The sequence below is a fragment of the Aspergillus melleus genome, assembly GCF_016097325.1.
Source record: "Aspergillus melleus strain CBS 546.65 chromosome Unknown contig3, whole genome shotgun sequence".
Taxonomy (NCBI): Eukaryota; Fungi; Ascomycota; class Eurotiomycetes; order Eurotiales; family Aspergillaceae; genus Aspergillus; species Aspergillus melleus.
Window position 1 is genome coordinate 3,638,104 of NW_025763372.1, and position 26,380 is coordinate 3,664,483.

Consider the following 26,380-nt stretch of genomic DNA (forward strand, 5'->3'; position numbering starts at 1 on the left):
TGGGAATGCCTTCCTTCACACTCAGCATGACCTTTTCGTTTTATATACCCTTTTTTTCTAAGTTGTCATGTTTCAATCTCCCGCTCTTGTTCAGTTCTGCGGTCGTCCATTTCTCTTATCTAATTTTCATTTCTGACACCATGTTTTACTACCCAACATCTCTTTTTACAACTCAATTGTACATAATTCTAATTTGTGTCTCATTGTGATACTTCCTTGCTTCGATGGATTAGAAGCTGTCACATGCTGGTCAACAAAGCATCCTTCGCCCTTTCAATGCCCCATTCCAAAGCTTGGTGCCTGTAATGTCCGTGACGCAATCTGTCAATCGGGCGATTCCTGGACAATCGAACAAGACCAGCGATATTATTCAAGCCAGCGACCGGAGTTTACTGACAAAGCTCAACAAAAGAGATCTAGTTGGTTTCTGAATAATTAGGCAAAGAAGGTAAGGTCTCAGGATATGTCTCAACACTGTCATTGTGGCTCTGCTAATACAAGGAGTAGGGCCGGTACACTACGGTTATTCAACGGGAGTATGCGAGGAAGTTCGGTCATATACTGATCTTTTCTTTGTGCCCATTGTTTCTCCACCATACCTTTGTGACGGCGGTCTTCTACTTCACTACGCCATCTCAGAGCTATAAAGACCCTCGAAGATGGCCACTCTTCTCCTTCTCATATTGTTGCCGTCTTCATCATCCACTTATATTTACAAACCACACAGAGTTATATCTCGAGATCTCTGAACAGTTGGTGTCAGCCGCAAATTTTACACATACACACCTTTAACCACGATGTTACACAAGCGACAGGCTAGAAGTCAGTCCCTGGACACAGTATGTTCCCTCAAGCGGTCCAACGCCATGCACCGCCCTCATGGATCGCTAACTGGCCCAATCAAGCCAGACGACAGCCTTCCAAGCCCGACCATCGACGAAGAAGTCTACGAAGATCCCGACACCATCACGACGAGCCCCTTCTCCTTCTCACCCAGCGACAGCCCCACGGACTACGAGTTCGACGAACACAGCGAAGAGTCCCTAGCCGAATGCATATGCCCGCCCGGCCGCATGAACTGGGACGCCGTCGTCAACCTCCCGCTCTATCTCCAGGTCTGGGCCGCGAAGGGCCTGACGGCCTGCGAGATCGGCCAGAGCCTGCATCGGTACATGTACGGGCAGGACGCGACGCTGTCAAACCTGGTCACGACCATGGTTGACGCCGGGAAGCCGTATTTCGAGATCGGCAACGCGGTGTTGCGGAACCTGGATCTGCGCACCGACGACGACCTCCCACTCTGGTTGGAGATCGCGGACGGGGACCGGTCGCTGACGGCGATGCCGGAGCTGTGGAGGCTGCCGCCGGATCAGCTGGCGGCGTTTGCGGATTCCGTTGCTGGGTTTTCGGTCGAGAATACGGCGAGTGATTCCAGCGGTCCCGAGCTCTTGACGTGTCCGCAGCCCAAGCGGGTTCAGATTGTCGAGCCGGCGGTGCTGATTCAGTCCCGGCGGGCGAGTATCTGCGAGGCCTCTGACGGGGAGTAAGGGGGAGGATTATATGCACTTTCGGGTGTTTGCGTGGTTGGTTTCTTAGCGTGTTAGTGCGATATCAACTGATGGTATACTCATTCCTCCCCCTCGCTGGTTGTGTTGTATCTTTCTGTTGTGTTGGGATGATGGGAGGTGGGGCGCTTTGTTGATTTTAGGGTTATCACTCGCATTTTAGCTCTGTCATATATATACTCCGTGTGCTTCCTTTGTTCCTGTTGGGAGTAGGTAGAGATGAATTCATGTCATGTCGTTCAACATTTTATCCATTATTATTGTTCGTGTAGAGTGCCTGTGGTTGTCCAGGAGGCCACATAAATATATATAGATTGGATAGATATACTCCGTACACAGTATATACCTTTCCGAGAAATCAATTGCATTCTGTAGGAATACCGCGATGATAACTATCAGTAAGCTTGTTGACCAAGTTAAGAATAGGCTACTCACAGGCTTGATTCCATGTATTGTAGTTGGATAGTTCAACACGGACCGTCGTCATACTCCGGAGTAGACTCAGAGTTCAGACTGCAGGCACCTGAGGCAATTAAGGTACTCACGTGACGAGCCCACATGGAGGGGCGACCCGGCTCTGATTGGCCACACTGCTCTCCCCACCGTCCGCTTCCCGGTTTTTGGTTCTGCCGGCAGATCGAGGCGGTGGAGAAAGTCCACCAATCATTGTGCAGTGAATGTCAGGCTGGCCGGTGACCTCATCCTGTCCCGATCAGGAAATTCTTCAAAACGGTTGACAAGACTGAGTCACGCTGACAACCGACTGATTGGTAGATCATATTGCGCCTGAGCAATCGATCGATCACCTGCAGTCATGTCCCTGTCAGGCAGTGATTTCCCGCAGCAGCAGCTGAAGGAGAAATCCAGGATGCCGGGGGCCTAGACTGACCGGACATGTATGCCTGAAAATCTGGGCGAGGCATCCATCAGGCATGAACCTGCCTTGAATCGCAGGCTTCCACCCGGGAAGTGCCTGGTGGCAGAACTCCACACGGGAGCCAGACTTTCCCTTCCGCCTTCCCGCCCACTCTCGCCTTTCACCTCCCCATCCGCTCTTCTCTCCTCCTCTCTCTTCCTTCTCCATCTGCCATATCGCACGTTCGAGGTGAGTCATTTTTTTGTGCCATTCATGCAGCTATCCTTGCGTCGTTCCAATTCTTGTCCTCGGTTCAGCTTCACCTGTATCACTCCTTTTCCCCTTCCCCCCTCTTTCTTTGTTTCCCCCCCCGGTTTCTGCCTAATGGGTGTGCCCTTTGCCCTAAACTCGTTTCGCCGTCGTTAAAAAATCTCTGCACGCACCTCTCAGCAAACAGGCGGCGGCCACCACCCCAACCACCCCCCTAATTCGTTTTAAATCTCTCATACTGTCGTTGTCAATTTGGCTTTCTTACCTGTCTCTTCAATCCTCGCTGACCGCGTCTCCCGTCCCTGTTAGATCTCAATTTTCGGGCGAATTTGGTGATTTGCCCAATTTTATTCCCGCTCGTTCCAGAGTTGTCGGGCCTTTGGAAATCTCCAGTTCCAAAGGCTTTTCTCCAAGTTCACCACGGCTCCCGTAGCCTCTAACTGTTCGTTCCGTCAAATTGTCTCGCCTCGACGTTCCCGCAACACTCTTAACAACATTCCACCTCCTGCTGGTCTTGCCTCCCGTGTGTTCGTCCGGTGCGCCATTTCTTAACCGCCTGACGCCCTCTCAATTTATTCCCTCGCCCCCTGAGCTGCCGCATAGGACTTCTCTGAAGGTTCTTCCTCTTAAAGAGGAAGGGTCTAGGAGGCTTGGTCCAGTCAACTTCGGTTGCGAAAGTTTTCGTCCTCCTTAACACGCAGTCGCGTATAAAACTTTTCTTTCTTTCTTTTTCTCTTTTTTTCTCTTAAAAAAGACCAATCCCGTGTGCTTCGTCGCAGCGCACATGGTTATGGCACCGACTGCGTGTTCACCCGCTGAATCAGTATGCATGATTAAACCTGCATACGACAAACCCGACTACCTGAATCTCCCGGTTAGTCAAGTCAGCAATCATGGAGGGGACGACCTCTCGCAATCTAGGCTGGCTGCCAAGGAGCTTGTCTTGGACGTGCTGAAGAAGCGCGCCGCGGAAGTTGATGTGGACCGCTGCGGTCCTGGTGAGGAGGATGCGTTCTATGTGGCAGACATGGGCGAGGTCTACCGGCAGCATCTTCGATGGAAGATGAACTTGGGTCGCGTCAAGCCATTCTACGGTAAGTTCTACGACACATGATCTTGTGTGCGCTTTTTGTGTCGCGCCACCTCTGCTTGCTTTCATGTACTAATTCGACATGCGCAGCGGTCAAGTGCAACCCCGACCCGGAGATCCTTCGTCTCATGGCTCAGCTTGGAAACGGCTTCGACTGCGCGTCCAAGTCCGAAATCGATCTGGCCCTTCAGACGGGCATCGATCCCAGCCGTATCATTTACGCGCAGCCCTGCAAGACCAAGTCCTACTTGCGCTACGCCGCCCAGAAGGGCGTCAAGCAGATGACCTTTGACAATGCCGACGAGCTGTACAAGATCAAGGCCTGCTTTCCCGACGCTGAACTGTACCTCCGGATCCTCACCGATGACTCTACTAGTCTCTGCCGCTTGAGCATGAAGTTTGGCGCGTCGCTCGATGTGGCACGTCAGCTTCTGGAGCTCGCCCATGAGCTGGAGCTCAAGGTCGTCGGCGTGAGTTTCCACGTCGGCTCGGGCGCCGAGGACCCGGCTGCGTTCTTCAAGGCCGTTCAGGATGCTCGACTGGTCTTCGACCAGGCTACCGAGGTGGGCCACGAGCTGCACACCCTGGACGTGGGTGGGGGATTTACTCAGGAAACATTCGAGAAGTTCGCCGGGGTGTTGGGCGACGCTCTCGACTTGTATTTCCCGCCCAACATCCGCATCATCGCCGAGCCCGGTCGCTACTACGTCGCTAGTGCGTTCAGTCTGGCCGCCAATGTCATCGCTCGTCGCGATGTGCGTGACCCGGAAGACCCGGCCAACGACGCTTTCATGATCTATCTCAACGACGGCGTGTACGGCAACTTCTCCAACATCATCTTCGACCACCAGCACCCGGTGGCCCAGATCTTGACCTGCGCGTCTGGCTCGGCCGCGAGCTCGCCGTCTGCTTCTCCGAACTCTGCGACTTCGGAGGGCATTGCCTATTCTATCTGGGGACCGACCTGCGATGGCATCGATGTCATCACCCAGCGCATCGAGCTGCCCGGTCTCCTGGATGTGGGCGATTGGCTGTACTTCGAGGACATGGGCGCCTACACCAAATGCAGCGCGACCCGCTTCAACGGCTTCTCTGACAACCACGAGGTGATCTACATCTCGAGCGAAGCCGGCGCCTCTGCTCTTCTCGAGTATTAACAATTTCTTTCGTTCTTTGTTACATTCTTTACATTCGTTTTTTGTCCTGCCTTTGTGTTTGGAATAGCCTGCCGATGGATTTCTGTGGTCATCTTGTAACGCGCGCCTACTGTGGCATATTCTGCTATCATTCCGATAGATTAGACCTTTCGGGCTCGAATTGGTCCCCCAACTATCTTTCCCTTCACGAAAATCATCTTTGCGACGTAATCATTGGAGTAACTTGCGTAATGATATCGTCCCAATATTTGGTCTAGACCCACATACTGGGTCGGCAATTGCCATGTTCTTTTAGTCTTCTATCGAGGTATCTTTCGTCTAGTATGTACAATTCACGTTTCCCATCCGACGTGACCATTTTTCATCTTCCCCGGTCTGGCGGAACGCCCGCGCCACATGCTTCTATAAGTATCCATCTATAGTCTATACCAGTCGCTCCACCACCAACTCCGCACCTTCACTCGCCTCGCCCACCTGCACCAGACCCCCCGCATCCAGCTTCTTCTTCCATTTCGCCGACTCACTCCGCGCCAGAATGAGCGTCATCCGCGCCACCACGGCGGGATCGGCGCCCTCCGCAACGGTCGCAGATGGCGTGAACGTCCATCGACCAAAGGCCCAGTTGAGAATGTAGTGTGCCGTCGCTCCGGCCTGCTCGCTGGCCGGCTTCCTTTCCTCCAGGTTGTCCGACGACTCGGCCGGCGGAGCTTGTGTCGAGCAGCGCAGGATGCCTTTGATCCGGTAGACCTCGTCGCGCGGTGCAGATGACAGCAGCTTCTCCAGCGCGGCGACATCGACCGTTTGGTCGGGCTGCGTCGTCTTCAAGGAGACGGAGAGCACCTCCACCTCGGACTGGTGATCATGATTATGGTCATGGGCATGATCATGGTCATGATGGGCCATGCCCGCATCGCCCCCCTCCTTACTAAACAACGCGCCATCAATCCCCAACAGCACATCCTTATCGACCCTCCCCTTCTCCGACTTCACCCACGGCGTCTCGACCTCCAAATCGCCCAACCGGTCCAAACACACCTCATACCGCATCTCCGACACATTCTCCCACTTATTCAAAATAATCAGATCCGTGTACCGCGCCTGCAGTTTCGCCGTATACGACGTATCCTCATAGCCCTGCCAATTCTCGACATCAATCACACTGATCACCCCATCCAGCACCAGACTGCCCGGCTGCTCGCGCGCCAACCGATTCACCTCCATCGCCAACGTCGCGGGGAACGCGCTCCCACTGGTCTCGATGACGATGCGGTCCGGCTGGACCTCCGTGCGCAGCTGGTCCAGCGCATCGCTGAGCTGACCCACCAGGTTGCAGCAGATGCAGCCGTTGAGGAGCTCGCGGACCCCGGAGATCGATTGCGTCGAGGCGAGCTGCGAGTCGATGGCGACGTCGCCGAATTCGTTCTTTAGGAGCGCGAGTCGGTAGGTGGGGGGGAGTTGCGGGATCAGGTTGAGTAGGAGGGTCGTTTTGCCGGAGCCTAGGAAGCCGGTGACGATGGTTATGGGGATGGGGGGCATTTTCTATTTTGATTTTTTTTTGTTCTTTTTCCCGGGGTTTGGTTTATGGTCGTATATAAGGAAGGAATGATGAAGAAGAGAATGCGGATTGAATGATGAAGGAAGACTGGACTGGACGATGAAAAACGGCGGGGCGGCGGGTCAGTCGCGCTATTCCGCTTTGGGAGTTGCCCTACTTTTTGTTGGTCATCCAAGTCCTCCTTGATCTGTTTGAATGCAGACAATTCGATTCGCATGCAATTAGAACTGTACCTTACTCGAAAGTAGCTGCACATAAAGGGTTGATGCGCTTCTCATACTTTGTGGCTCCTAGATGGTAACTGAATAGCATTTCAGAAGATAACATAGGAAAAATGCCGACGCTCGTCTTGTTGATCACATATCTTGATTTGAAGTATAGCCTGATAATACAATAAACAGGGCATAGAGTGACATTTAAGTATTGATCTAACAAGTCTTTGCAAGCCGGCATTTAGCAAATTCATACATGGTATATTCAACTGCTGGGGATGAACTCATGGTACTCAAGATAGTGATTCAACAAGCAAGACATATGAAGACAGATATGATACCCAAACAGATGAAATAAGTGAACGAATGAGAAGAAAAGCCAACATAAAAGAAAAAAAAAGAGTAGAAAGCTCATAGACACAGAGGAAAGAAAAAAGATCGAGAAATACAAAAAAGAATTAAGAAAGAAAGGGAAAAAAGGAACAAATTGCAATAGACAATCCATCCGGCCAGGAGGCCGACAAGCCTCCAATCAATCTCATATCCTAGCCTGCCAATCCTCGTATTTTCTTTCAAGTTTCTCTGTGTCTTTCCGAAAGTTTCGGGCCCGATTCTTGAAGTTACAGACCTGCTTCTCATGGCATCTGACGGCTTCCAGCCTCATCTGCGCCTGGGGATATTTTTGGCCAAACCCTGAACGGGCTTGCGCAGCCCTAACCCAAGCACATTAGTACTCCTGCGTGTTTTCCTCATTTTTTTTTGAAAAGCAGATATAGAGAGATGTCTGCTTGCCTATTAGACTTCTCTCGTAGAACTGTAGCTGCTCTCATTCCGGCCAGAATGACCTCGCCTTGTGGTGGAAGGAAACCTGTCGTTTTTGAAATCTACAGCCAGAGTTTGCTTGACCAGCCGTTCGTTGGCCCGGTCCGGGGTACCAGACAGGGCCTTGTAGTATGCCCATTCTTTTCGCATACGCCTTGTGAAATTTTCCGGGCGCCTTTCGTAGGGCTCGGTGATCTCTCTTCGTTGGATGGGGAAACTGATTGAATGTGAGCGGCTGATGGTACCTCTAGTTCTTTCCAGAGGTCCGATGGCTTCATCCTGAAGAGGCGCCTTTTCGAAGTGAGCCCCGTGATACGTTGGTCTTGGGCGTAGTAAAGGGTGTGTCGTTTGCGGTGTTCTAATGTCGAACAAGGACTGGCTAGCCCTTCGCTTGAGCGCGATCTTGGTTGGGTTCTGAATGGATCAACGGCCGAATCAAAGATTCTTGGGTCGCGACCCTGGAGGGCCGGGACACTCATTATGTTGGTTAGAAAAGGTTGGAAAGAGCTAGAAAAGTGTTCAATCGCTACTTTGGATAGGCAAATACAGTGCGATTGTAGAGACTGCGCCGTTGGATGAGTTTGATATAGAATCAAATGATCTAATGGGGCTTTCTAAAGATGCCATCCTGGGTGGGAGACCTGGCATATATCTAGCAAATCCGTGAACAGGAATGAAAGAACCCTTTGCGCCCTTTGTCTTTCCAAGCAGGTATTCAGGGGGACAAAGGGATTTTGCGATGAACTTACTCCCCATTGTCGGGGAAAACCCGTGAGTTTCACTTCCGTTGTGAGTGTCTTAAATTTTGCATTGTTGTGTCTAGGGAGATAGCGTCTCTGGAAGCTTCATCATAAACCCTATCCAAAATGGGGCCAGAGTACTAAATCAGATCAGCTGAGTACATCTCGCTGTGCAGGATCATTAAACAAACAGGGCACCTGAGAGGCCCCCAGACTCGAGGCAAATGGCTTGCAAAATGTTCATAGCTACAGACGAGTAGAAGATGAGTGACTCGACAAAGAGGATATCGCGCTTTGGAATACTGCACTCAATGCTTTGGGAGACAAGGGCGAGGAAGAGGAATGCTCCATGGAACTGTGCGCAGTACTCTGAAGGTGGTTTTCCGGCCACTATAAATTGTAAGCCCTTCCTCCACCTCTATAGTTGATCATCAAGCAATCGATCCGATACAATCAATTCGGTCATTCCGATTGCTTACAACTTTGTACGATAATCATTACTACAGCTCTACAAAGAGGCAATTTTGTAAGTTCTTGAGGGCCGACTCACTAGTGGATTAACAATACTCGATCTCGCTCTCAGAACTACCCTTCTTCTTTGTTCTCACAACAGCAAGATGATCAGCACAAATGGTGAGATGCACATCCCTTCTTGCAATGAGGACAAGCAGCTAACACTGGATTCCCAGGCAAAACAATCACTCGAAGAGCTTCCGAACGAAGTACTCCTCAGCATCCTGTTCCAGATTTCCGATAAAAAGTCACTCCGGTCCCTGGTCCTTGCATCCCCAGCATGCCATGCAGTCTATCTCACGGTGCGAAGGAAGGTGCTCTACTGCATCCTGAAAAGACAATACAGCCAATTCCTCCCCGACCTGTCGGAAGCGATTGCAGTCATCCGATCTAAAGGTCTATACATGGAGGCGGACGGAGAAAAAGCGATTGCCTTCTTGGACAGCTGGCGTCGTCGAGACGAGATCCGGGAACTCAACTTGACACCAACCACCCAACTGTACGAGCCCAGCAGTCTAGAAGAGATCATCGAGCTATTTCGTTTCTATCATGAAATGGATTTCTTTGTAGATGACTACTCGAAGAATGTGCCTCGTCCGACGTGGATGAACGCCAACAAGTGGCACAATGAAGTCCTCCCCCTAACCCTGTCTGCGACGGAAAAGTTGCGAATTTTCAAAGCCTTGTGTCGACTTCAGCTTGATGCTCATATCTTTGGAAGGGTTGAGGAGTCGCCATTTGGCGAGGTCAGGAGATTCAGTAAGGACTTGTTCAGTAATGACTTGGATCTTTTCTTTCAAGAGGATGCATGGCGTTTGTTCTTCGGGACCATGGCTCCTTGGGAGTGGCAAGAAATGGGATGTGTTTGGGAGTACCTGGGAACCAAGCTCAATCCCGTCTACGAGGAAATATACAACAGCCTGAAGGACTGTGGCTGCGACTATTTCAGGGATCTTCCAAAGGATCAGCGACTACCAGGGCGTGTGCTCAAGACTCTCACGGATCTGACGAGACTCCGCTTTCATACCGAAACGTTCCTTTCTCTCGGCCCCAGGTTTATCTACAAGGTTGTTCATGGTCCCTTTATGGACCGGCGCAATTGGATCGCGGCCAATGCAGGAGTACATGTGGTGACACCAATCTTCGACTGGTGGAAGCCTTGGGATAGAAGGCCAGAATTTCTATACCCTGCCGACAAGTACGACCTGCATAATATTGGAGCGTGCGTATCTGGACTCCCATCCACCGAGCAACCCAACTACGGCTGGATAACGAGAGTGGTGAAAAGTCTTGATACGACTAGCGAAGACACGTTCTGGCGGACTATGGAAGATAGCCCGTGGCCACGTGAGCAATGGAGGTGGGGATATGCCATCTGGGACAGTGTGAAGCTGAAGGAATGGAAAGCGCATTTGATGAAGTTTTGATGAAGTAAAGAGGAGAAAGAATCCCTGAACCGGTTCGTGACCCTCTTCTCTTGCCCTGGCAGTAGTGGTTCCGTTCTTTGTTTCTATCTTTACGTTCTTGTTCTTTTCTTGCTATTTCTGCTTTTTCTTTGTTTGTTCAAACCCACCCTTGGGGAACTCCTATGACACACATATTCTACACACCTACGGATTGAAACTGAGTGATTTACAAATGCTTCTTCTGAGACACTAAACCTACATAATTTAATTTATAGCACCCGAAAGAGGGCCCCATAGCTGTCGCCAACGTCTCCCCTGTATCTCCCCTTAGAAGCCCCAACGGGAGAAGCATGGCCTCCAACACTCCAGCATGTCAAGCACACAACCTTTCTTTGTTGTGGGCTGGGCCAGTCTCTAAGGGACTTAAGCCACCCTCCTGTCTTACCATGCACAGATTCTTCTCATCTGTGTGGGGCTGCCCAAAACGGAGCTGAGAGGCTTGTATTCCTAGGACCATTCATCTCCCCTCTGGTATTGGCGGAGATGCACCGTTGCATGCGGGTAGAGCTGTTCCAAACTAAGACATGCATATCCCCTGTCTATTCTTCTGTCGTCTTTGCGTTTTTCTTGCCTTCACAGACTTTTGATCGGATTCTGATGTTGCTGGTTCTTCGAGCAGTGTAGAAGAGCTTTGAGCACTCACAATCTTGCTCTGCTTCTAGGTCCCTGTTGCTGGGCTCGTTCCTGGATGGTTTGTTATCCTGACGTCTTCTGTCCAAGGATATGTAAAACTGAAATCACTTGGTCAAGACAACGGGGTATAGTAGTCTCCGCACCGGCGCCCTCTCGGTTTCTTATTTATTCATTTCTTCGTACCTGGTTAACAACCTAGCCTAATGTGTAAGTAGGCGCGCTACACGCAACGAGCTTGCGTGTTATCTGAAACCGACTAGGTGTCTTTAGTTAGACGAAGTACAAAGAAGCGAGGACAGAGTTTGGCTCTACACCTGCCTAAAAGCTCAGTATCAATGCGCATTGCCGTTCCAGCCACGGTAGGCTCGAAGCCATGGATGAACTAGAGCTTCAGTCTAGCACCTTTCGAAAGCAATGGAGATTCAGTACGTATCATTCGGAGAGTTGCTACTTGATGAGAACATCGGCAGTCTGAACCCTGCCTTTGGGATTCATCAGTAGATTTCTGTAGGCAGGAGAGAATGAACCTGTCGTCACTAGATAGTCTAACAGCTGCTCCTATTCAAATGACATCTACAATGCCCATCGGTTGAAAAAGTCCATGATCAACGGCGTCGCGTCCAGATATGTCCCATCCGGATTGTCACTGTTTGGCCCCGTACTGGGCCAGTAGTGGCCCAATCCTCCAATGCGATAATGCGTCACGGTGCCAAAGGCATCGCCACTCGCGTATTCGTACCGTTGCACTTGGCCATCGTACAAATTGGTGGTCTTGTTGTGCAGCCCGAATCCATCGCGCTTGGACCATTCGCGCACAAAATGAGGCACGGAAGGGAGACACTCCCCTCGTCGGGGCCCTCCAGCGTACGGGATGGTTTCATTCTCACTGCCGTGGAACTCGATGATTGGGATAGGAGACCGGCCGGGGTTGCACTTGATTGGAACAGTGATCGGATCACAGTCCTCTTCGGAGACTTCCTGGTAGTAGGCGCCTGCGACTGGTGCGAAGGCGGCAATCCGAGTGGAGGCGGTGCTGTCGCATGCTAACAGATGAGTGAATCCGCCACCGTTCGACTTGCCCGCGGCGTAGACGCGCGACGAGTCAATGCAATACCGGTCCTCAAAGTGGTCGAGCATTTCGAGTGTAAACGCGACGTCATCCACTCCGTCGGAGGCCGGATCGCCCTGCCATTGTTCCTGCGGGTTGTGGGTTAGAATGCGACGAGAACTCCTTCCCGACAGTCGAGGTATCTACATACGTCCAGTCCTTGGGGATACACCGCGATGCCATTGGGGTTCCACTCCTCGTTGCTGAACTGCGACAGGCCCTCTTGGTTGGCCGAGTTTCCACTCCTGCCATGGAACGAAAAGATCAACGGAACCGGGGTATCCGTGTCGTAGTTGGAGGGAATATGGATCAGATAGGTGCGCTCGGTACCATCAGATGTCGTGAAGTGTGTCTGATGGCTATCTCCTCCAGCACTCTGGTGAGTGGGCAACGGTTTCCCACAGCCATTCGAGCGTGCGGCACTAGCAAAGCCGGTGATGCCGGAAATGGCAATAGCAGCAGAAAGGCCTTTCATTTCTGTTTCAGTGAATGCTGGAGTTGCTGCCCAAGGATCCTTTCTCTGCCCTCCCTTCGTTCTCATTCAAGGGATAGCGAGGATCAGAGTAGCGGCTTATATGCAAATGAGCCAAAGTGCCCCCATCTTTTTAGGCCCCCAGATTTCTGGGCCATTGGATTACAAGGAACTGGGATGATCCTTGGAAGAGCTTCACGATGCGACACCAGAAGGAAAAGATCCGCGCATCAGCCTTCTGTTTTGGGGAATTGGTAGGCCTGAGGATCTGCGATCACCTGACGGGGCCGTATCTCCGGGTTCCAGACTTGTCTGAAGATTTGTCCAACTACGCAAACTCCCTACAACTCAGTTCCACTTGGCCGGCCAAGATCTGCATCTCGCCCCGGTAAGCACTTGCTCGCTTTATGTGGGGGAAGGAAAATTGGACGCTTGCACTAGGACGATGCAGCCCCTTCTCTATTTCATGTTTACTTACTATGATAATGGACAGTTGCATCGCACGTTCGACCAATCTCCTTCAGGCCAGCTTTACGCCCGGTCTTTGAACCGGCATGGCGAACCCGGTTTATCATGGTGGTTTGAATTAGCATCGTCATTTATATCATCTTGGCAGAGCAGGGCCTTGAAAAACACACCCTCAAGCAAGCATACGAGGGGATATCCGACCTTGTATAGCCGGGCAAATATCAGGGCAGTGCCTCTCAAACTATGTCAGAGGTACCTATCTGAGATCATCGAACGCCATCTAAAAATGAAATTCAGAAACCGTTGACCTGAGGATCTGCCTACTGTTGCTGCAATTTAGGTTTGCTTCGAACAGGATGCACTCCCGGATTGCCTGCATTCATTGTTAAGTTTACGATTCGAACCATGGAAAGGGCCTACGCAAGCGAACGCAGACACCGAAAAATGACTATAAAATGAACATTCCAGTCATGGGTTACACTTCAAATCACCTTGTCTATCACTATTCGATTGGTCTTAATAGCGCCACCAGTGCGAAGCAATGCGATGTTCAATAATATTCCTTTTGCGCCCGCTGATCCCTTGCTGGATCTCAAGAAGGCTGTAGATAGCGACAGCAGCCCTCATAAGGTCAATCTGGGTATAGGCATCTACCAAAACGATGAAGGACAGATTCATGAACCCTACTGTATCAAGATGGTCAGAGCCGAGCTTGCTAGATGTCGTGGCTGGGCAATCATTCTAACAATCCATTCTAGGCAAAGGAAAAACTTGCCCTCGAGAACCCGGATCACGATGTACGATTATCGATCGAATGGCACATAAGAGAAAACGACTAAATATTTCTTAGTATACCGCCTCAACTGGCATCGATGAGTATCTGGTGCACGCCGCCGAGCTTGTCTTTGGACCCAATACTGAGCCATTAGCATCGCAACGAGTAAACAGCCTGTTGAATAGTCTCACGATCTAGTACCACTGACATGCTCTCTTTTAGGTCGCGTCTGTACAAACTATTGCGGGCACAGGTGCAATTCATCTTGGTGCACTGTTCTTGAGGAAAGTCGCCACCGCACCGGGTCAGAAAGTATACGTGGGAACACCCACGTGGGGAAACCATGAACCTTTATTCAAGTTGGTGGCGATACATCTCGAGAAGTACAATTATTACGACAGCAAAGAGCGCGGGGTGGATCTTAAAAGCTGTTTAGCAGCCATCCGGGCGGCCCCTGAAAACAGCGTCTTTATCTTCCAAGTCTGCTGCCACAACCCTACAGGGGCGGACTTTTCGCCTCCGCATTGACAGCTCATTGCCGACGAGATGAAGAAGCGAAATCATGTCCCAATGTTCGATTTTGCGTACCAGGGCCTTGGTGGCGGAGAGAACGACGATGCGTATCCAATTCGGCTATTTGCAGCACAGGGATTTGAGATGCTCGTGTGTCAGTCATTCTCTAAGAACTTTGGTCTGTATTCCGAGCGCGTCGGAGCCTTGCACGTTGTCACCAAGAGCCGAAAAGCAGCCCAGTGCACCTTCAGCCAGCTTCGACGATTAATCCGTGCGGAGTTTTCCTCGTCACCGGCGTATGGAGCGCGCCTGGTAAATACCATACTAAAGGACCAGATGCTACGACAAGCGTGGTATGGTTGTGTCCTTGTGCAGTTAAGCCCCGGACAGAGATGACTGACAACCCAACCGCAGGGTCGCGGAGCTTGATCAGATGAGGTCAAGGTTGCAACACAACCGTCTACGCCTTTACGAGTCATTCCAAGTTTTGGAGGTGAGAGGGTGGAAGCCCTATACGTGGATGCAACAACTAATTATTTCATAGACACCGGGAGATTGGAGTCATATTCTTCACGAGAAGGGGCTTTTTAGGTACTCACTTCCTACCTCAATTTACCCTTATAGGCACTGACGGCGAGTAGCTACTTACGTTTGACGCCGCAGCAATGCCGCGAGCTTACGGTGCATTTTAATATCTACCTCGTTCCTGACGGCCGCATCAACATTGCTGGCCTGAACGATTCTTGTATCAGGAGGGTTGCACGCTGCATTGACCTAATTGTTCGCGATGGTCTCAATGATATACCGGAGGAGTCAATGCAGCCATTCGAAAGTCGGATATAGCATGAATGCAGACAATTCCTTTGTCTGTACATTAAACAATGAGGCCCCGGAAGCCATTCAATAGGGATTGCAGACATCTGGACAAAACCCCCCCGATTCAGTTCAATGCACAAAGAAGCCCCGGATGAACCCTTCAATTCTATACACGTACCGGTTCATAAGTTCCACTTACTGGCAGATACCTGCCAAATCCACCGAATGTTCTTACATAATGAATACAAATAGTGATCTTTAGGACATGTATATATCCCATCGCCCCAGCACCGCCAACACACATGCGCGGTCTCAACTTCGACCATTAACCCACCGTCAAGATGTGCCTGCTATCGAACCTATTCACCCAATTCCAGAACGCTAGATTCCCCCCCACCGAACTAGGCCACATGCACTTCCCCTGCACCGGGCACTTTGGCGACTACCGCCCCGAGAAATACCGAGCCGCACTGACTGACCTCGCGCAGGGCAACTACACCCTGTGTCGACCGGGTCATGTCCCCGCGAGTCTGGACGGATGGGGATGCATGATTCGCGTCAACGTTCGTACCGATAAGCATCTGCGGGTGCAGCTTGAAGAGGTGAAGTGCAAGGCTCGTGATCATTTGGAGTATCTGTTGCAGCATGCGCTCGACTATCAACGGAGAATGAGCGTTGTTTTTGCAGAGGAGCCGGTTGATGGGAATATTGTAATCACCTCTCCGGTGCTGGCTGGTCCGAGGTGTCTGAGAGAATGTTGAGGTGGGGGGTTTTTTTTTTTGGAAGACGTAGTAGTGACTGCAGGTTCTTGTTCTGTGTCGCTTCGTCATCGTCTACATCGTTATATTTTGGTCCGTGGTTGTGGTTATATGTATGATGCTATATAGTATTTCGACATAATATTTAGATTGGCTCTTCAAGGCCGGCCGAGACGGCCAGATGCGGACTAATTTGTTTGAATGAAATTGTTTCATTACTGCTGATGCTTGCTTTAAATATTGCAATTGTAAGATCTCTAATGTAAAAGTCGCAGCTGTGTTCGCAGATACTCGTGGCCTTTTGCAGTGTCAACTGTTTACAGTGATATAGGTAGCACGAGAATCTGGATAATACCGTATCCGACAGAAAGTCAAGAAATACAGAAGGATTTATTCCTATCCCTATTCATATAAGTACAATTTGTTGCTCTTCCAAACCTGTCTCCAATAGCCTATACTCCACCAGCCTAATGATGACTATCAAAAATCGCCGCCAGCTCCTCAAACGCCTCCCGTCGCTTGGCAACAATCTCATGGAATCTCTCGGCGTTCCCAATGCTGCCCACAACCACCTGGTCCTTGCCATCCAGCAGACCGGCAAAGGCCTCGTTGATGAACTGGTCCAACGGCATGCCCACATTGCGTCCAACCTCAGGAGTCATGTAATCGTGCAATTCGGCTATGATAGATCAGCTTAGTGGTCCTGTTTGGGCTTAATAGGGAGGGCTTACTCTGAACAGCAGGCGGCGACAGTTCAATCACCTTTACATTCGTCTTCTTCAGCTGGTGGCGCAAAGACAGCACGAATGCACTCAACGCGGCTTTCGAGGCAGAGTAGGCCGGCATAGGAGCAGCAGGAATGACGGCCAGGTTCGTGCCAGTACTATGATTCACCCCTTGGTTAGCAAGGATATTTCCTCCCTTTCCTTCATCCTCTCTCATCCTCGCTGTAACTGAGAACTCACAATATAAATCCCCCATTCCCCTTCTCCGCCTTCCTCTTCAAAAACGGCAAAAACGCCTGCGTCAAGGCCACCACATTCGTAAAGTTCACCTGCACCTCATACTGAAAGTCCTCGAGATCGAACCCCTCAGGTGTCGACAGATCGTACTGTCGCTGGCGACCCGCGTTCAGGAATACGCAGTCGATGTTTGGGAACCGCGTCGTCACGTCCGCGACGAACCTGGGGATCTGCTCCGTCTGGCTAACGTCGAAGGCTACGGCGCTGGCCTTCTCCGGGCCGTGCTTCTGCACAAAGGCGTCTAGACGGTCCTGGCGGCGTCCGACGGCTGTGACTTCGGCGCCGTGCGCGATCAGTCGGTCGGCCATTGCGGCGCCAATGCCGGAGGTGGCGCCGATGAGGAGGAAGTGCTGGTAGGGGAAGGACATGGTGCTTGAGGTTTTGATTAGTGTAGTCGAAATAGTATGTAGTACTAAGTAGGTTTTGTGGTATTGGGTTGGATGGATGAGGTTTATGACTGGAGTGGTGGTTGAAGTGGATGAGAAAGATGATGGGCCATGGCGAAGAACTTGGCTACTCATGAAGATGTGTGAACCGTGGTTCTGATTCCAAAACCGGCAGACTGGCGGACATAACAGTGTACCGTGAGTAGATGATGGCGAGGCGATCCATGGACGTAATCGGGCGGAGTTAATGCTCGGCTTCTGGAACATGAGCGCTGCGACCGGAGACCGACTCGGCTTAGATTCCACTCCAGTTCATTGAGTCCGGATGGACTTGATCCTCGTAAAACCGAAGTAGGAATTCCGATGGTCTTTGATAAGGTCTTGATCATGTATCAATTCGCGTTGGTTTGGTTAGCATGCGGGGTTAGTGGCGATAGAAAGTCCAGGAATCGTCCGAGACGATGTCATCAAGAAGCCGGTCCTATTCCAACAACTCCCCACTGGCCAATATCTCAGCTTGATCCGTTAAGAAATCAAGCGTAGCACCCGTCTCCTTTCCACGCGCTAGCATATATTTTGAACGCCCTGTCGAATACTCGACACTCCCGACTCCCGGGCCTATCACAATGCACCAGGCAAGTAGATACCCTGCCACATGCCACGCTACTTCCTCTGACACGGTCGGAAACACGGTGGCCGAGTAATCCTGGGTGTCTTCACATCGCTCCTTGAACAGGGTTGAGTAAGTATCAACCCAGGCATCATAGAGGTTCAGCACGGAGGAAGGGTGCTCGGAAAGAACCTCGTCGACGTCAACATGGCTGTCTTCGCCGGATTTGATGTCTTCCACCTGTCGCCAGACGAAATCCGTCCCGTAGTCGGCAAAAATGCGGTAGTGTCGAAGAGGTACTGTTTGGGAGGGTGATAGAAGTTCATGGGTTTTCATCTCAACCGATTTTATATCTGAGGGAGTCGCGCTGAACTCGGGTCTCTGGCCTGACATATAGATGATTTCTAGGACGAAGTCGAACGTAGTTTCGATGACAGTCGACCCATCGGCGTCTGCAGGCGGCTTTTCTGCGAGTGTGCGCCATGCATCGCCTAGATTCCTGACGGTTTTGATATACTGCTGTGATTGAGACTGACTGCAAAATACTGCCAGAGGTTTGAGGATGCCAGATGCCATAATTCCTTAGTGTCTGTGGTGCGTGGCGCAAGACATGGGGAGTCCTTCACGGACTAAGTGGGAGTTCTCCGAAACCTGATGGTCGTACTCTGTATTGGATTTTATGTTGGTGGAGCTTATCTGGCTCTTTTTTGTGGTGGTTAAGAGTGGAATTGATGGTCTTGACTGTTGAGCTTGAGTCATTCCCATCGCTGGAAGTTGAGTCAGGCTAAGCCTTGTAGTACTAGTGTCTTAGCAGGGATGTCGAAATGAAAAGATGAGGGCTAGAGAATTTAATTAAAGAAAATGTACCTACCAGGCGGGTCCCGCCGTTGAGGAGGCATCCACTGGCATCAGCCCATCAGCCCTACGGCTTTGCGGGTGTTGTAAGGCTGAAGGCTTCGGGATGTTATCGTCCTCTGTAGGGCTGCGGATTGCCCGTCACGGGCGCGATAAGGCTCCCAGGCTCCCAGGCTCCCAGGTTGGTCTCATCGCGACGCGCGGCCATCGCACAAAGACCAAAAAGATCTCGGAATTGTTGGCCAACAAAAACCCGATTGCCACCGTTGGTCTTGCCTGCTGCCTTACGTGAAGACGCACATCCTCATCTCCTGGTGGGACATGGCGCCCCACTCCCTGCTTTGTACTGTACCATGATATCATCAGGCCGATTTGATGTCATCGCCCGTCTTCATCAATAAATATTTATCGCATTCATGTTGACGACAGCTTCAGGAGACGACTAGGGCGCCCGAATTTGTCAGACACGATCAAAACAGTAATTATACGCCATCAAACTCGCCATGGACGCAACGCCCGAGCATCCTCCAGAGCAGAGATCCGATGCCTCCCAACCGGAGTCAACGTCCGCATCAAGCGCCGTGTCAAATATCGGCGGCAGCATCGGTGAAATCGCCGGGTCGTCAATCGGCGAGGTGAAGAATAAGCTCAATGCAGTTTACACCTCCGATTCCGTGCAGAATGTCTGGGAGCAGGTCCGATCGGTTGCGACGGGCGGAAAGGCCGACAATACTACCGACCAAGGTGCGTTTGCGTCCGTCGAATCCCCCGGTCCTTTTGGTCTGGGACTGACAATGGTGCCAATATCTAGACCCGCAGGACCTGCCCGATGCCGAGGAGATTGAACGAATCGATAATCTGGAGAAGGAAAGGATCGTGGAGTTCCTTCAAGACCGAAATAAAAGTCTTCGCAGGCGAAGTGCTAAAAGTCGATAACTCACTTTCTTACGTGAATACTTAATACTATCCGGTAGTCATGGCTGGCTCATGTTATACATTCTTGTTGATCGATGATAGAACCACTTGGTTGATTTGCTCACCAATCATCCGCGGCTGCGATATATATCTTCTACTACATTACTCTACACTGTTCTTCTTACAACAGCGACCTAAACCCCTTGTCTGTCTGTCGGCTCAAGTCTAAGAAATCAGCCACCTGCCCCAGGTGATCGATCCCCCAGAATCCCTCAGTCTGGCCCTTAGCGTTGGTGCATTCAAACCAGGGGAGGCCGAACGCCCCCGACTTGAACGCTTCATCAGTCTTTGACGTCAAAAGTGATTTGACCTCCGTTTGGTTCACCTGTCTCCACCTATTAGCATCAATAAACCATATCTGAGTAGGTCAGGACTCGTACAGCTTGCAAAATCTCCTGTGTATCGGCTTGCCCAAGCACTTTCTCCAACACCGGCCCGAATCCCTCCGGCTGTCCAATCTTTGAGACCCCATCTAACCAAAAGGCGCGATACAGCGCCTCAATGGCTGGAGCGAGCTGGTCTGGACGCTTCTCGGAAATCGCACAGAGCGCCCGCTGCGTGGTCAGGGTAAACACCGGAAAGCCCTCGGGCAGACGCTCCGACATGGGAACAGAGAATGCGCGAGCCCAACGAAGTCGTTGTTGGTTAATCCATATGTCCTTGTCTAGAATGACACCCAGCCATGTCAGCCCCAAAGTCATCTTGCTGTTCAAACCTTGTCTTACTCTTGATCTTGACCGGTGGCGTGTTGCCACAGGCGCTCATCAATCCGCCCAGGAAGATGGGGACATAGGTGATATTGCATCGAGCGAAAACGGGAGAATGCTTTGATCATGTTTAGATTTGTACGGAGTAGATGGACGTCTTATCGATCCTGGGGTCCCCAACAATGAATTACGTACTCTCAGCACATGGAATGCAATGTAGGAGAACGGACTGACAATGTCCAGATACAACGTGATGCTAGGGGTAGTCATGGTGTCTGATGATGTTAGAATTCAGTCGTAGTGATGAAGAATGCCGATGGTTGAGTTGATGGGCCACTGGGTTCAACCGTTGTGCCCGGGGATGAGTCAGCAGATGTATCTCCAAGGTTCGGCAGTTTCCCCTGGATCGATCTACTTTCTCCTCCTTCAACTTCCTCAGAGGGATTCTTTGCAAGGAAATTCCAGCGTCTGGCATATTCTGAGTGACTGATGCCTTGGTTATGCCGGTAGGGGAAAATGCGCCTTCTTCAAAGGCTCTGTTGGCCCGTCTCTCCACGAAGAAGGAGCTACCCGCGTCTCTATATCGGTTCAGAATGGTTACGGTGATGCCTTTCCATTCCTCCACTCACTCCTCACTGCTTAGCACTTAGAACAGCATCATAAATTCTGCATATCTTGCTCTCTAGGATCAGAAACAAACAGCAATCACCCCATAACAGGTCGCATACAATACCCGAACACGCATAATGATGTCTTCTTTATGGACAGATGCACTGAGCAACGAAATCCCGGATCTCACTGACGCAGGCATCGAAGCATTTTTCAGTTGCTCATCGACCTCGGACGTATCTTCACCAACTCACGTACCCGTCATGAATAGCTCGTCAGTTGGAAGCTCCCAGGACTCCGTGACCGAAAGACGCCGCCATGCTATCTACTTTCACAGGCCGCCTGTTTGGTGGTCCAACACAGACCCGGGCTCCCACCTAACAGCGCCTGGAGACTGTGAAATGTGCATGTTGAGTGAACAGGGCATATGCAGTCACTGTGAGTCTAGACTATCGTACAGTCCTTTTGATAGGAAATCTGGCTCGTTCTCTTCGACTATCGATCAAGAACACGAACTATGCTGGGAAGTGCAAGCCGCGAATGCAGACCTCCTAGCAAGTTTCGACTCGTCCATATCGGAGTCCGATCAAGGTGTTCCTTTGCTTGTAAGCTTTCTTACCCCTTCCAAAAGAGGCCATTTCACACTAACCCCGCGTGAAGGAAGATTGGAAGAACCACGAGTCAGGCAGGTGGTCAGATTTGCTTCTGAACGAGATGGGAACCAAGTCATCACGCTTCAGGACTCCTCCCAAAGCGCGTTTGCCCAGTATACCGCCATTGCAAATCTCCTACCGTCAAGTTAAACCCGGATTATGTACGCGTCTAAAATCCTATAGGGACATACGTCTAGGGCCAGAAGAGAGATGGGCGATCCAAGAGGGTTCACTGGTGATCTGCATCGATCCTTCATATACATTGATCGGCCACGAACAACCTCGAGCAGATGAATTCCAAATCATCAATGGTGACGTGTACATCGTTTGTCGTCTTTATGCCGACTTGTGGGCTCTTTGTGCCAAAGCATCTTTTAATGCTCTTCCTGACAACTATGCTGATTCGGCCGCTGCAACCCCCTCCCTGTCTTTTGGCTTCATTCCCCTCTGTGCCGTGACCTTAGCAGCAAACTTTAGTGCTTTCGTCGGGCGAAGCGCTAGATACTCCGAATATGCTTCAAGCGAGCCGAGATACCCCGGGAATGGCTTGCCCGTTCTGCCTCCGACGCGATCGCATAGTCTCAACGGCAGTAGGCAGGTCTTCCAAGGCGAGAGACCCCAGTTTCATATACCAATCATGGCCTTGACAACTCTAAAGAGCTCGGCCTTGGAGAACGATACAGACTTCATACCTCTCGACTCTACGCTGGAGCAGATATTTTCCAAGTTGATGGATCACAGAGGTCGATCAGGAGGATTGAGAGACCGTGTGGCATTTCCAAACGTCTGGAGCAACATCAAAGCCTCGGCGATCTGGAAGTCCCACCATAAAAGGAAGTGGCATTCCTGGCCTCGCAGCACAGACCCGAATTCTAGAGATCTCAAAGGTGGTTATCGACGAGTGCACAAGAAAATACGTTCGACCTCCCCAAGCGAACGGCAGAAGTATTTGCTCGGATTTTAAAAGATTTTCCATACTTCACGGGGTGTCTTCAGCCTCAGTGATATGCAAAGTGTACTTGTTCACAAAAGTATATTGTATGTTGTGCAATCCATGGTGTGCAACCTTTCTCGTCTCTACTGTCCCTTTTCTTTCCTTTCTTTCCCTCTCCTTTTCTTGTTGTAATTCTACCATGGGGTATAGTATGTTCATAGCACATACGAGGCTGTAAAACATAGAATGTCACTTTTTGCTCACTTGGACATGGCTTTGGAGAATCTTGAGGGATAAATTCTGTGAAGAGCTTTTGCTCATGACCTAGATCCACGTACCCTATGCGTACGTACAGTGTTTATCACGAACTGACGATAAGGTTCGATCTGGATAATCACCAAGATGAGCAGATATACCATAGGACGAAGAAGGGTATTTAAAATAGTATCGGATGCCACGCTTGCGGATGTATTCCTGCCATTGAATGAATCCCCACAAGTAAGTGGATTAAGTTGTACTGTCGACTCTTATAGAGTCGTTGGGACGAACTGATTTCATTGTGTCAAGTGGCTTTCTTGTCGGCCAAAACAATACAACTCGATTTGATCTGATTGATCATGTTGTGATGGAAGGTGAAGGTTATCTTGACGGATTTTTGACAATCGAGCAGACTCCATTAGTTCGAAAAAGACGGTTTCGCTCTCGTGTCGCCTTTTTAGCGCCACCAAGATGACGGCAGCCGGTGACATCTGGACGAGTCGGTCCAGCACTGAAACCAAGGCGGGCAGACTGTCGGCGTTGTAGGTGCAGTCTGATACGAGAATCAGATCAACTGAGCCGTCACAGAAGTTGCCTGGGAGTTTCTCATCCCAGTCGAGCGTTTGGAATTCCACAGTGGATTCGGACGCTGGCTTAGCAACAGTTATGTTTTGGGTTACTATGTCCTCCACCTCGGGGAGGTCTGTGAGGAGCACGGAGCATTGAGGTAGCAGCTCCGCCAGCGCTATGCCTACAATTCCGCACCCGGATCCCAATTCGACCGCACGGACTGGTTTACTGCGTGGACGCTGTAGGAGGTCCTGCAATGCTGGAGCAGTCTCTACGCGGTGCCTAGCGATGATTTGCTGCAGGTAGATTACCGATGCAAGTGCTGCATCCCTGAAGGCGCGGGTAATTCCATCTTAGAGCTGGTTGGTGGGAAGAATGTAGAGGGAACAACGGAGGCCTTACCAAATATGTCGAGCAATGCTGTTGCCGGTTTCCTCCCAGATACGAAGATCCAATACCTCAATGGGTCCAAACCGCCTCTCAACCAATTTCTCGGCCACTGATGAATCCGAGCCGCCGAAGGGAGCGCTCCAGCCGGATAGGACTAGAGGGACGCCAGGCTTCCCCGAGAGGCAGTTTGGAGTGGGCGGCCCGGATTTGCGAGAATCCGCGGCAGCCACGGTGAGAACCATCGTCCGCTGCGAGAGGTTGCCCGGGAAGGGTCCCAGCGATATGGGAAGCTCACGTTTGCCGGCCTTCCATTTCAATGGCTCTTGATAGAGGACTTGATCGGTTTGAGCGACACTCAGCGAGACTAATAGATCCACATCTTGAGCTAGGAATGCATCTCCTAGGTCTGTGGTGATGCAGACCAGGGCAGACACTAGGACCGAACCGGCCTTGTGGTTCTGGATCCGGGGAGTCTTGAGGAAACGCACGTAATAAACCATTGCGAAGAAAGAAGCGAGGAGAGATGATCATGATAATGATAGAGAATGCGCCAGGACGGAAGGGCCCGTGACGCGCACGTGCCGGCTGAGTCAGTCTCTCAACGATCGGGTATTTCTTCCCCAGGCTCTCTTCTTCTGATGATATCACCCGTCAACCCCTCTCGCTTTTCCATCCCTGCAACTCTGCCGTCACTTCTTCAATGGCATCGCCCGGGCCTGGCTGAACCTGACGAGCCCTCATCCCCAGGACTTCCGGCTGCCTGTCCAAGCTCGACCCCATCCTTACCTACCTTACCCTACCGCTCGCTACCGTTCCTTTGTTCCTATCCCCCCAACAACATGATGCGAACCAGAGACCCACGAGTCCGCCAGACGATCAATCAGATCTCCCATAACCTCGAAACCGCCAATGAAACCGCCCAGGAGGGTCTCTACACCTTCTCTCACAATTACATCGTTCCCTGCTTCGCGACCGTCGGGAACTGCATTTCCGCATGCGCCGCGCCATGCCTACCGAGCCGCGAGGACCATCTTCGACGCCGACGACGAGGGCGCGCCGAGTCCGTTTTCGACTTCTACGATGACTGGGACAACGAAGACCCCAATGATGGCCTCTTGGGTTGGGGCACCGACGAGCTCGATCGCCTGCTGGCCGGCAGCGGGCTGACGCGCGGCAGCTCCGAACAGCCTCGCCGACCGCGGAAGATGAGCTACGGGGCTCGACGCACGCGGCGGAAGAGCGGTCTCATGGTACCCGTCGACGACCGGGACGATCCCACCGTCATTCCGAGCTCTTCGTTCCTCGGATTCCTCGAGCGATTCCCTTGGCGGTTCGGCGCGAGGGGATTGAAATACCGACCATCAGCCGCCGACCTCCAAGAACACCCGCAGGGCTTGCGCCGCCATGCATACGAGGAGGAACCCCTGATGGAGGCGGCCGAGGAAACCGAGGGCCCCAGCTCGAGGGGCGGACAGACTGGAGGACGATATCGGAGCTCCACCCAGTCGTCGCGCGAAACGACCAATTCGTTGAGCTCGCGCGGCGACTTGATCCCCAGTGACGAGGAGGAGGATGCCGTGCCGCTGGACGACGAATTCGCGATGGCGCTGCAGAGTCGGCGCGGGACTGGGTTAGAGTCTGATGATCAGCTTGGTGATAAGCCTGCTAGCATGCGATCGACATCCGGGACGTTCAGCCTCGCGTCCAAGGATTCCAGGATGAATAAAAAGAAGAAGCGGAGCAGCCGGCTTCGAGCCTCTCACGGATCTGCCGACGTCGCGGAAGATTCGCCGGTCTCGATGGCCGATTTGCAGAAAGAGGAGGAACGAGCTGCGTTTGAAGAAGAATCGGAGATTCTACGGAAGCGCCTCGCTGCGCAGCACTTGGCTTCTACTCGCGGGTTCGAGCACGGAAAAGAACAGGTATGCCTTCTGATTTGCGGTGTTTGAGAATAACTTCATTGCTAACATTGGCTGCCCTTCTCAACCAGTCTACCTCCCAACATCCACCACAATCCCCGGCCTTCTCGTCCGACGTTGTCCATGATTCATCGATCAGCACTCCTGTAGATTCGACGGGAGAGAATATCCTCTCCGGCAACACCGGAACACCTCAAACTATCGAACATTCAGAAACAGAACCTTTCCCGCCTCTACCCCAATCTCCTTCCTCAACCACAGAAAGCCACCCCCCAACATACTCTCTGGACGAATATTTACACAATGACTCCACGGAAAACCATGAAGGATAAACCCCTACATAGCGGAACCATCAACCAGTGAACCTGCCAAGTCGGGATCAGGTCCACAAAACCCTCCAGGTTTGCAGGTCAAACCTTCTTCTTGCTTCTTTATCTCTCCCTTCTTTCTACGCTGTTCTCATTAAACACCAAACAGACAGATCCTTGGAGTGATGATACCTGGACTTGATCCAGTGGCTTTTTTTGCTGATCATTAAGAAATAGCATTTTTGTACAGTATGACATGACTTATGATTTGACACTATATATACCCACCCAATGTGATGAAGGAATAATGTTTTTTATGTTTCCCGCTTCCCTTTCCAAAGTTTGTGTTGTTTCGTTTGTTTTCTAGCGCTCTTGATATTGCTGATTCCCCGCGG

The 26,380-nt window shown here is 51.3% G+C and overlaps 13 protein-coding genes across 13 annotated transcripts; 7 read left to right on the plus strand and 6 right to left on the minus strand.

Annotated features, from left to right (window-relative positions):
* Positions 1-797: 797 nt before the first annotated feature.
* Positions 798-1,547, plus strand: LDX57_006326 (uncharacterized protein; the record flags this gene model as incomplete). Its single annotated transcript, XM_046088025.1, has 1 exon — positions 798-1,547. The coding sequence occupies one exon, from the start codon at positions 798-800 to the stop codon at positions 1,545-1,547; it is 750 nt and encodes a 249-aa protein (XP_045943993.1).
* A 1,928-nt stretch (positions 1,548-3,475) lies between these two features.
* Positions 3,476-4,938, plus strand: SPE1 (type III PLP-dependent enzyme; the record flags this gene model as incomplete). The annotated part of the gene is made up of 2 exons (XM_046088026.1): positions 3,476-3,785; positions 3,872-4,938. 2 exons carry the CDS (start codon positions 3,476-3,478, stop codon positions 4,936-4,938), a joined length of 1,377 nt encoding a protein of 458 aa, XP_045943994.1.
* Positions 4,939-5,361: 423 nt separating this feature from the next.
* LDX57_006328 (GTP-binding protein) lies at positions 5,362-6,474 on the minus strand (the record flags this gene model as incomplete). The annotated part of the gene is made up of 1 exon (XM_046088027.1): positions 5,362-6,474. One exon carries the CDS (start codon positions 6,472-6,474, stop codon positions 5,362-5,364), a length of 1,113 nt encoding a protein of 370 aa, XP_045943995.1.
* A 2,410-nt stretch (positions 6,475-8,884) lies between these two features.
* Positions 8,885-10,207, plus strand: LDX57_006329 (uncharacterized protein; the record flags this gene model as incomplete). Its single annotated transcript, XM_046088028.1, has 1 exon — positions 8,885-10,207. The coding sequence occupies one exon, from the start codon at positions 8,885-8,887 to the stop codon at positions 10,205-10,207; it is 1,323 nt and encodes a 440-aa protein (XP_045943996.1).
* Positions 10,208-11,452: 1,245 nt separating this feature from the next.
* Positions 11,453-12,784, minus strand: LDX57_006330 (alpha/beta hydrolase family esterase; the record flags this gene model as incomplete). Its single annotated transcript, XM_046088029.1, has 2 exons — positions 12,139-12,784; positions 11,453-12,076 (listed from the first exon to the last, which is right to left on the minus strand). Exons 1-2 carry the CDS (start codon positions 12,526-12,528, stop codon positions 11,453-11,455), a joined length of 1,014 nt encoding a protein of 337 aa, XP_045943997.1. The 5' UTR covers positions 12,529-12,784.
* Positions 12,785-14,248: 1,464 nt separating this feature from the next.
* Positions 14,249-15,058, plus strand: LDX57_006331 (uncharacterized protein; the record flags this gene model as incomplete). Its single annotated transcript, XM_046088030.1, has 4 exons — positions 14,249-14,568; positions 14,630-14,708; positions 14,760-14,806; positions 14,857-15,058. 4 exons carry the CDS (start codon positions 14,249-14,251, stop codon positions 15,056-15,058), a joined length of 648 nt encoding a protein of 215 aa, XP_045943998.1.
* A 314-nt stretch (positions 15,059-15,372) lies between these two features.
* On the plus strand, positions 15,373-15,803 carry LDX57_006332 (uncharacterized protein; the record flags this gene model as incomplete). The annotated part of the gene is made up of 1 exon (XM_046088031.1): positions 15,373-15,803. The coding sequence occupies one exon, from the start codon at positions 15,373-15,375 to the stop codon at positions 15,790-15,792; it is 420 nt and encodes a 139-aa protein (XP_045943999.1). The 3' UTR covers positions 15,793-15,803.
* Positions 15,804-16,256: 453 nt separating this feature from the next.
* On the minus strand, positions 16,257-17,179 carry LDX57_006333 (oxidoreductase, short-chain dehydrogenase/reductase family; the record flags this gene model as incomplete). Its single annotated transcript, XM_046088032.1, has 3 exons — positions 16,257-16,468; positions 16,521-16,672; positions 16,755-17,179. The coding sequence occupies 3 exons, from the start codon at positions 17,177-17,179 to the stop codon at positions 16,257-16,259; spliced, it is 789 nt and encodes a 262-aa protein (XP_045944000.1).
* A 499-nt stretch (positions 17,180-17,678) lies between these two features.
* LDX57_006334 (uncharacterized protein) lies at positions 17,679-18,383 on the minus strand (the record flags this gene model as incomplete). Its single annotated transcript, XM_046088033.1, has 1 exon — positions 17,679-18,383. One exon carries the CDS (start codon positions 18,381-18,383, stop codon positions 17,679-17,681), a length of 705 nt encoding a protein of 234 aa, XP_045944001.1.
* A 782-nt stretch (positions 18,384-19,165) lies between these two features.
* On the plus strand, positions 19,166-19,598 carry LDX57_006335 (uncharacterized protein; the record flags this gene model as incomplete). The annotated part of the gene is made up of 2 exons (XM_046088034.1): positions 19,166-19,406; positions 19,474-19,598. 2 exons carry the CDS (start codon positions 19,166-19,168, stop codon positions 19,596-19,598), a joined length of 366 nt encoding a protein of 121 aa, XP_045944002.1.
* A 160-nt stretch (positions 19,599-19,758) lies between these two features.
* LDX57_006336 (putative 2-hydroxychromene-2-carboxylate isomerase) lies at positions 19,759-20,614 on the minus strand (the record flags this gene model as incomplete). The annotated part of the gene is made up of 4 exons (XM_046088035.1): positions 19,759-19,962; positions 20,018-20,301; positions 20,363-20,462; positions 20,540-20,614. The coding sequence occupies 4 exons, from the start codon at positions 20,612-20,614 to the stop codon at positions 19,759-19,761; spliced, it is 663 nt and encodes a 220-aa protein (XP_045944003.1).
* A 2,480-nt stretch (positions 20,615-23,094) lies between these two features.
* LDX57_006337 (protein N-lysine methyltransferase family protein) lies at positions 23,095-24,258 on the minus strand (the record flags this gene model as incomplete). The annotated part of the gene is made up of 2 exons (XM_046088036.1): positions 23,095-23,698; positions 23,771-24,258. 2 exons carry the CDS (start codon positions 24,256-24,258, stop codon positions 23,095-23,097), a joined length of 1,092 nt encoding a protein of 363 aa, XP_045944004.1.
* A 54-nt stretch (positions 24,259-24,312) lies between these two features.
* On the plus strand, positions 24,313-26,303 carry LDX57_006338 (uncharacterized protein). The gene is made up of 2 exons (XM_046088037.1): positions 24,313-25,680; positions 25,749-26,303. Exons 1-2 carry the CDS (start codon positions 24,397-24,399, stop codon positions 26,007-26,009), a joined length of 1,545 nt encoding a protein of 514 aa, XP_045944005.1. The 5' UTR covers positions 24,313-24,396; the 3' UTR covers positions 26,010-26,303.
* The last annotated feature ends 77 nt before the right edge of the window (positions 26,304-26,380 follow it).

Bases quoted from the DNA above. Each gene is read 5' to 3' on its own strand.
- LDX57_006338 (XM_046088037.1), top strand. From the start codon at position 24,397: ATGATATCACCCGTCAACCCCTCTCGCTTTTCCATCCCTGCAACTCTG. The intron at 25,681-25,748 runs GTATGCCTTCTG...CTTCTCAACCAG, and splicing joins TCGAGCACGGAAAAGAACAG to TCTACCTCCCAACATCCACC.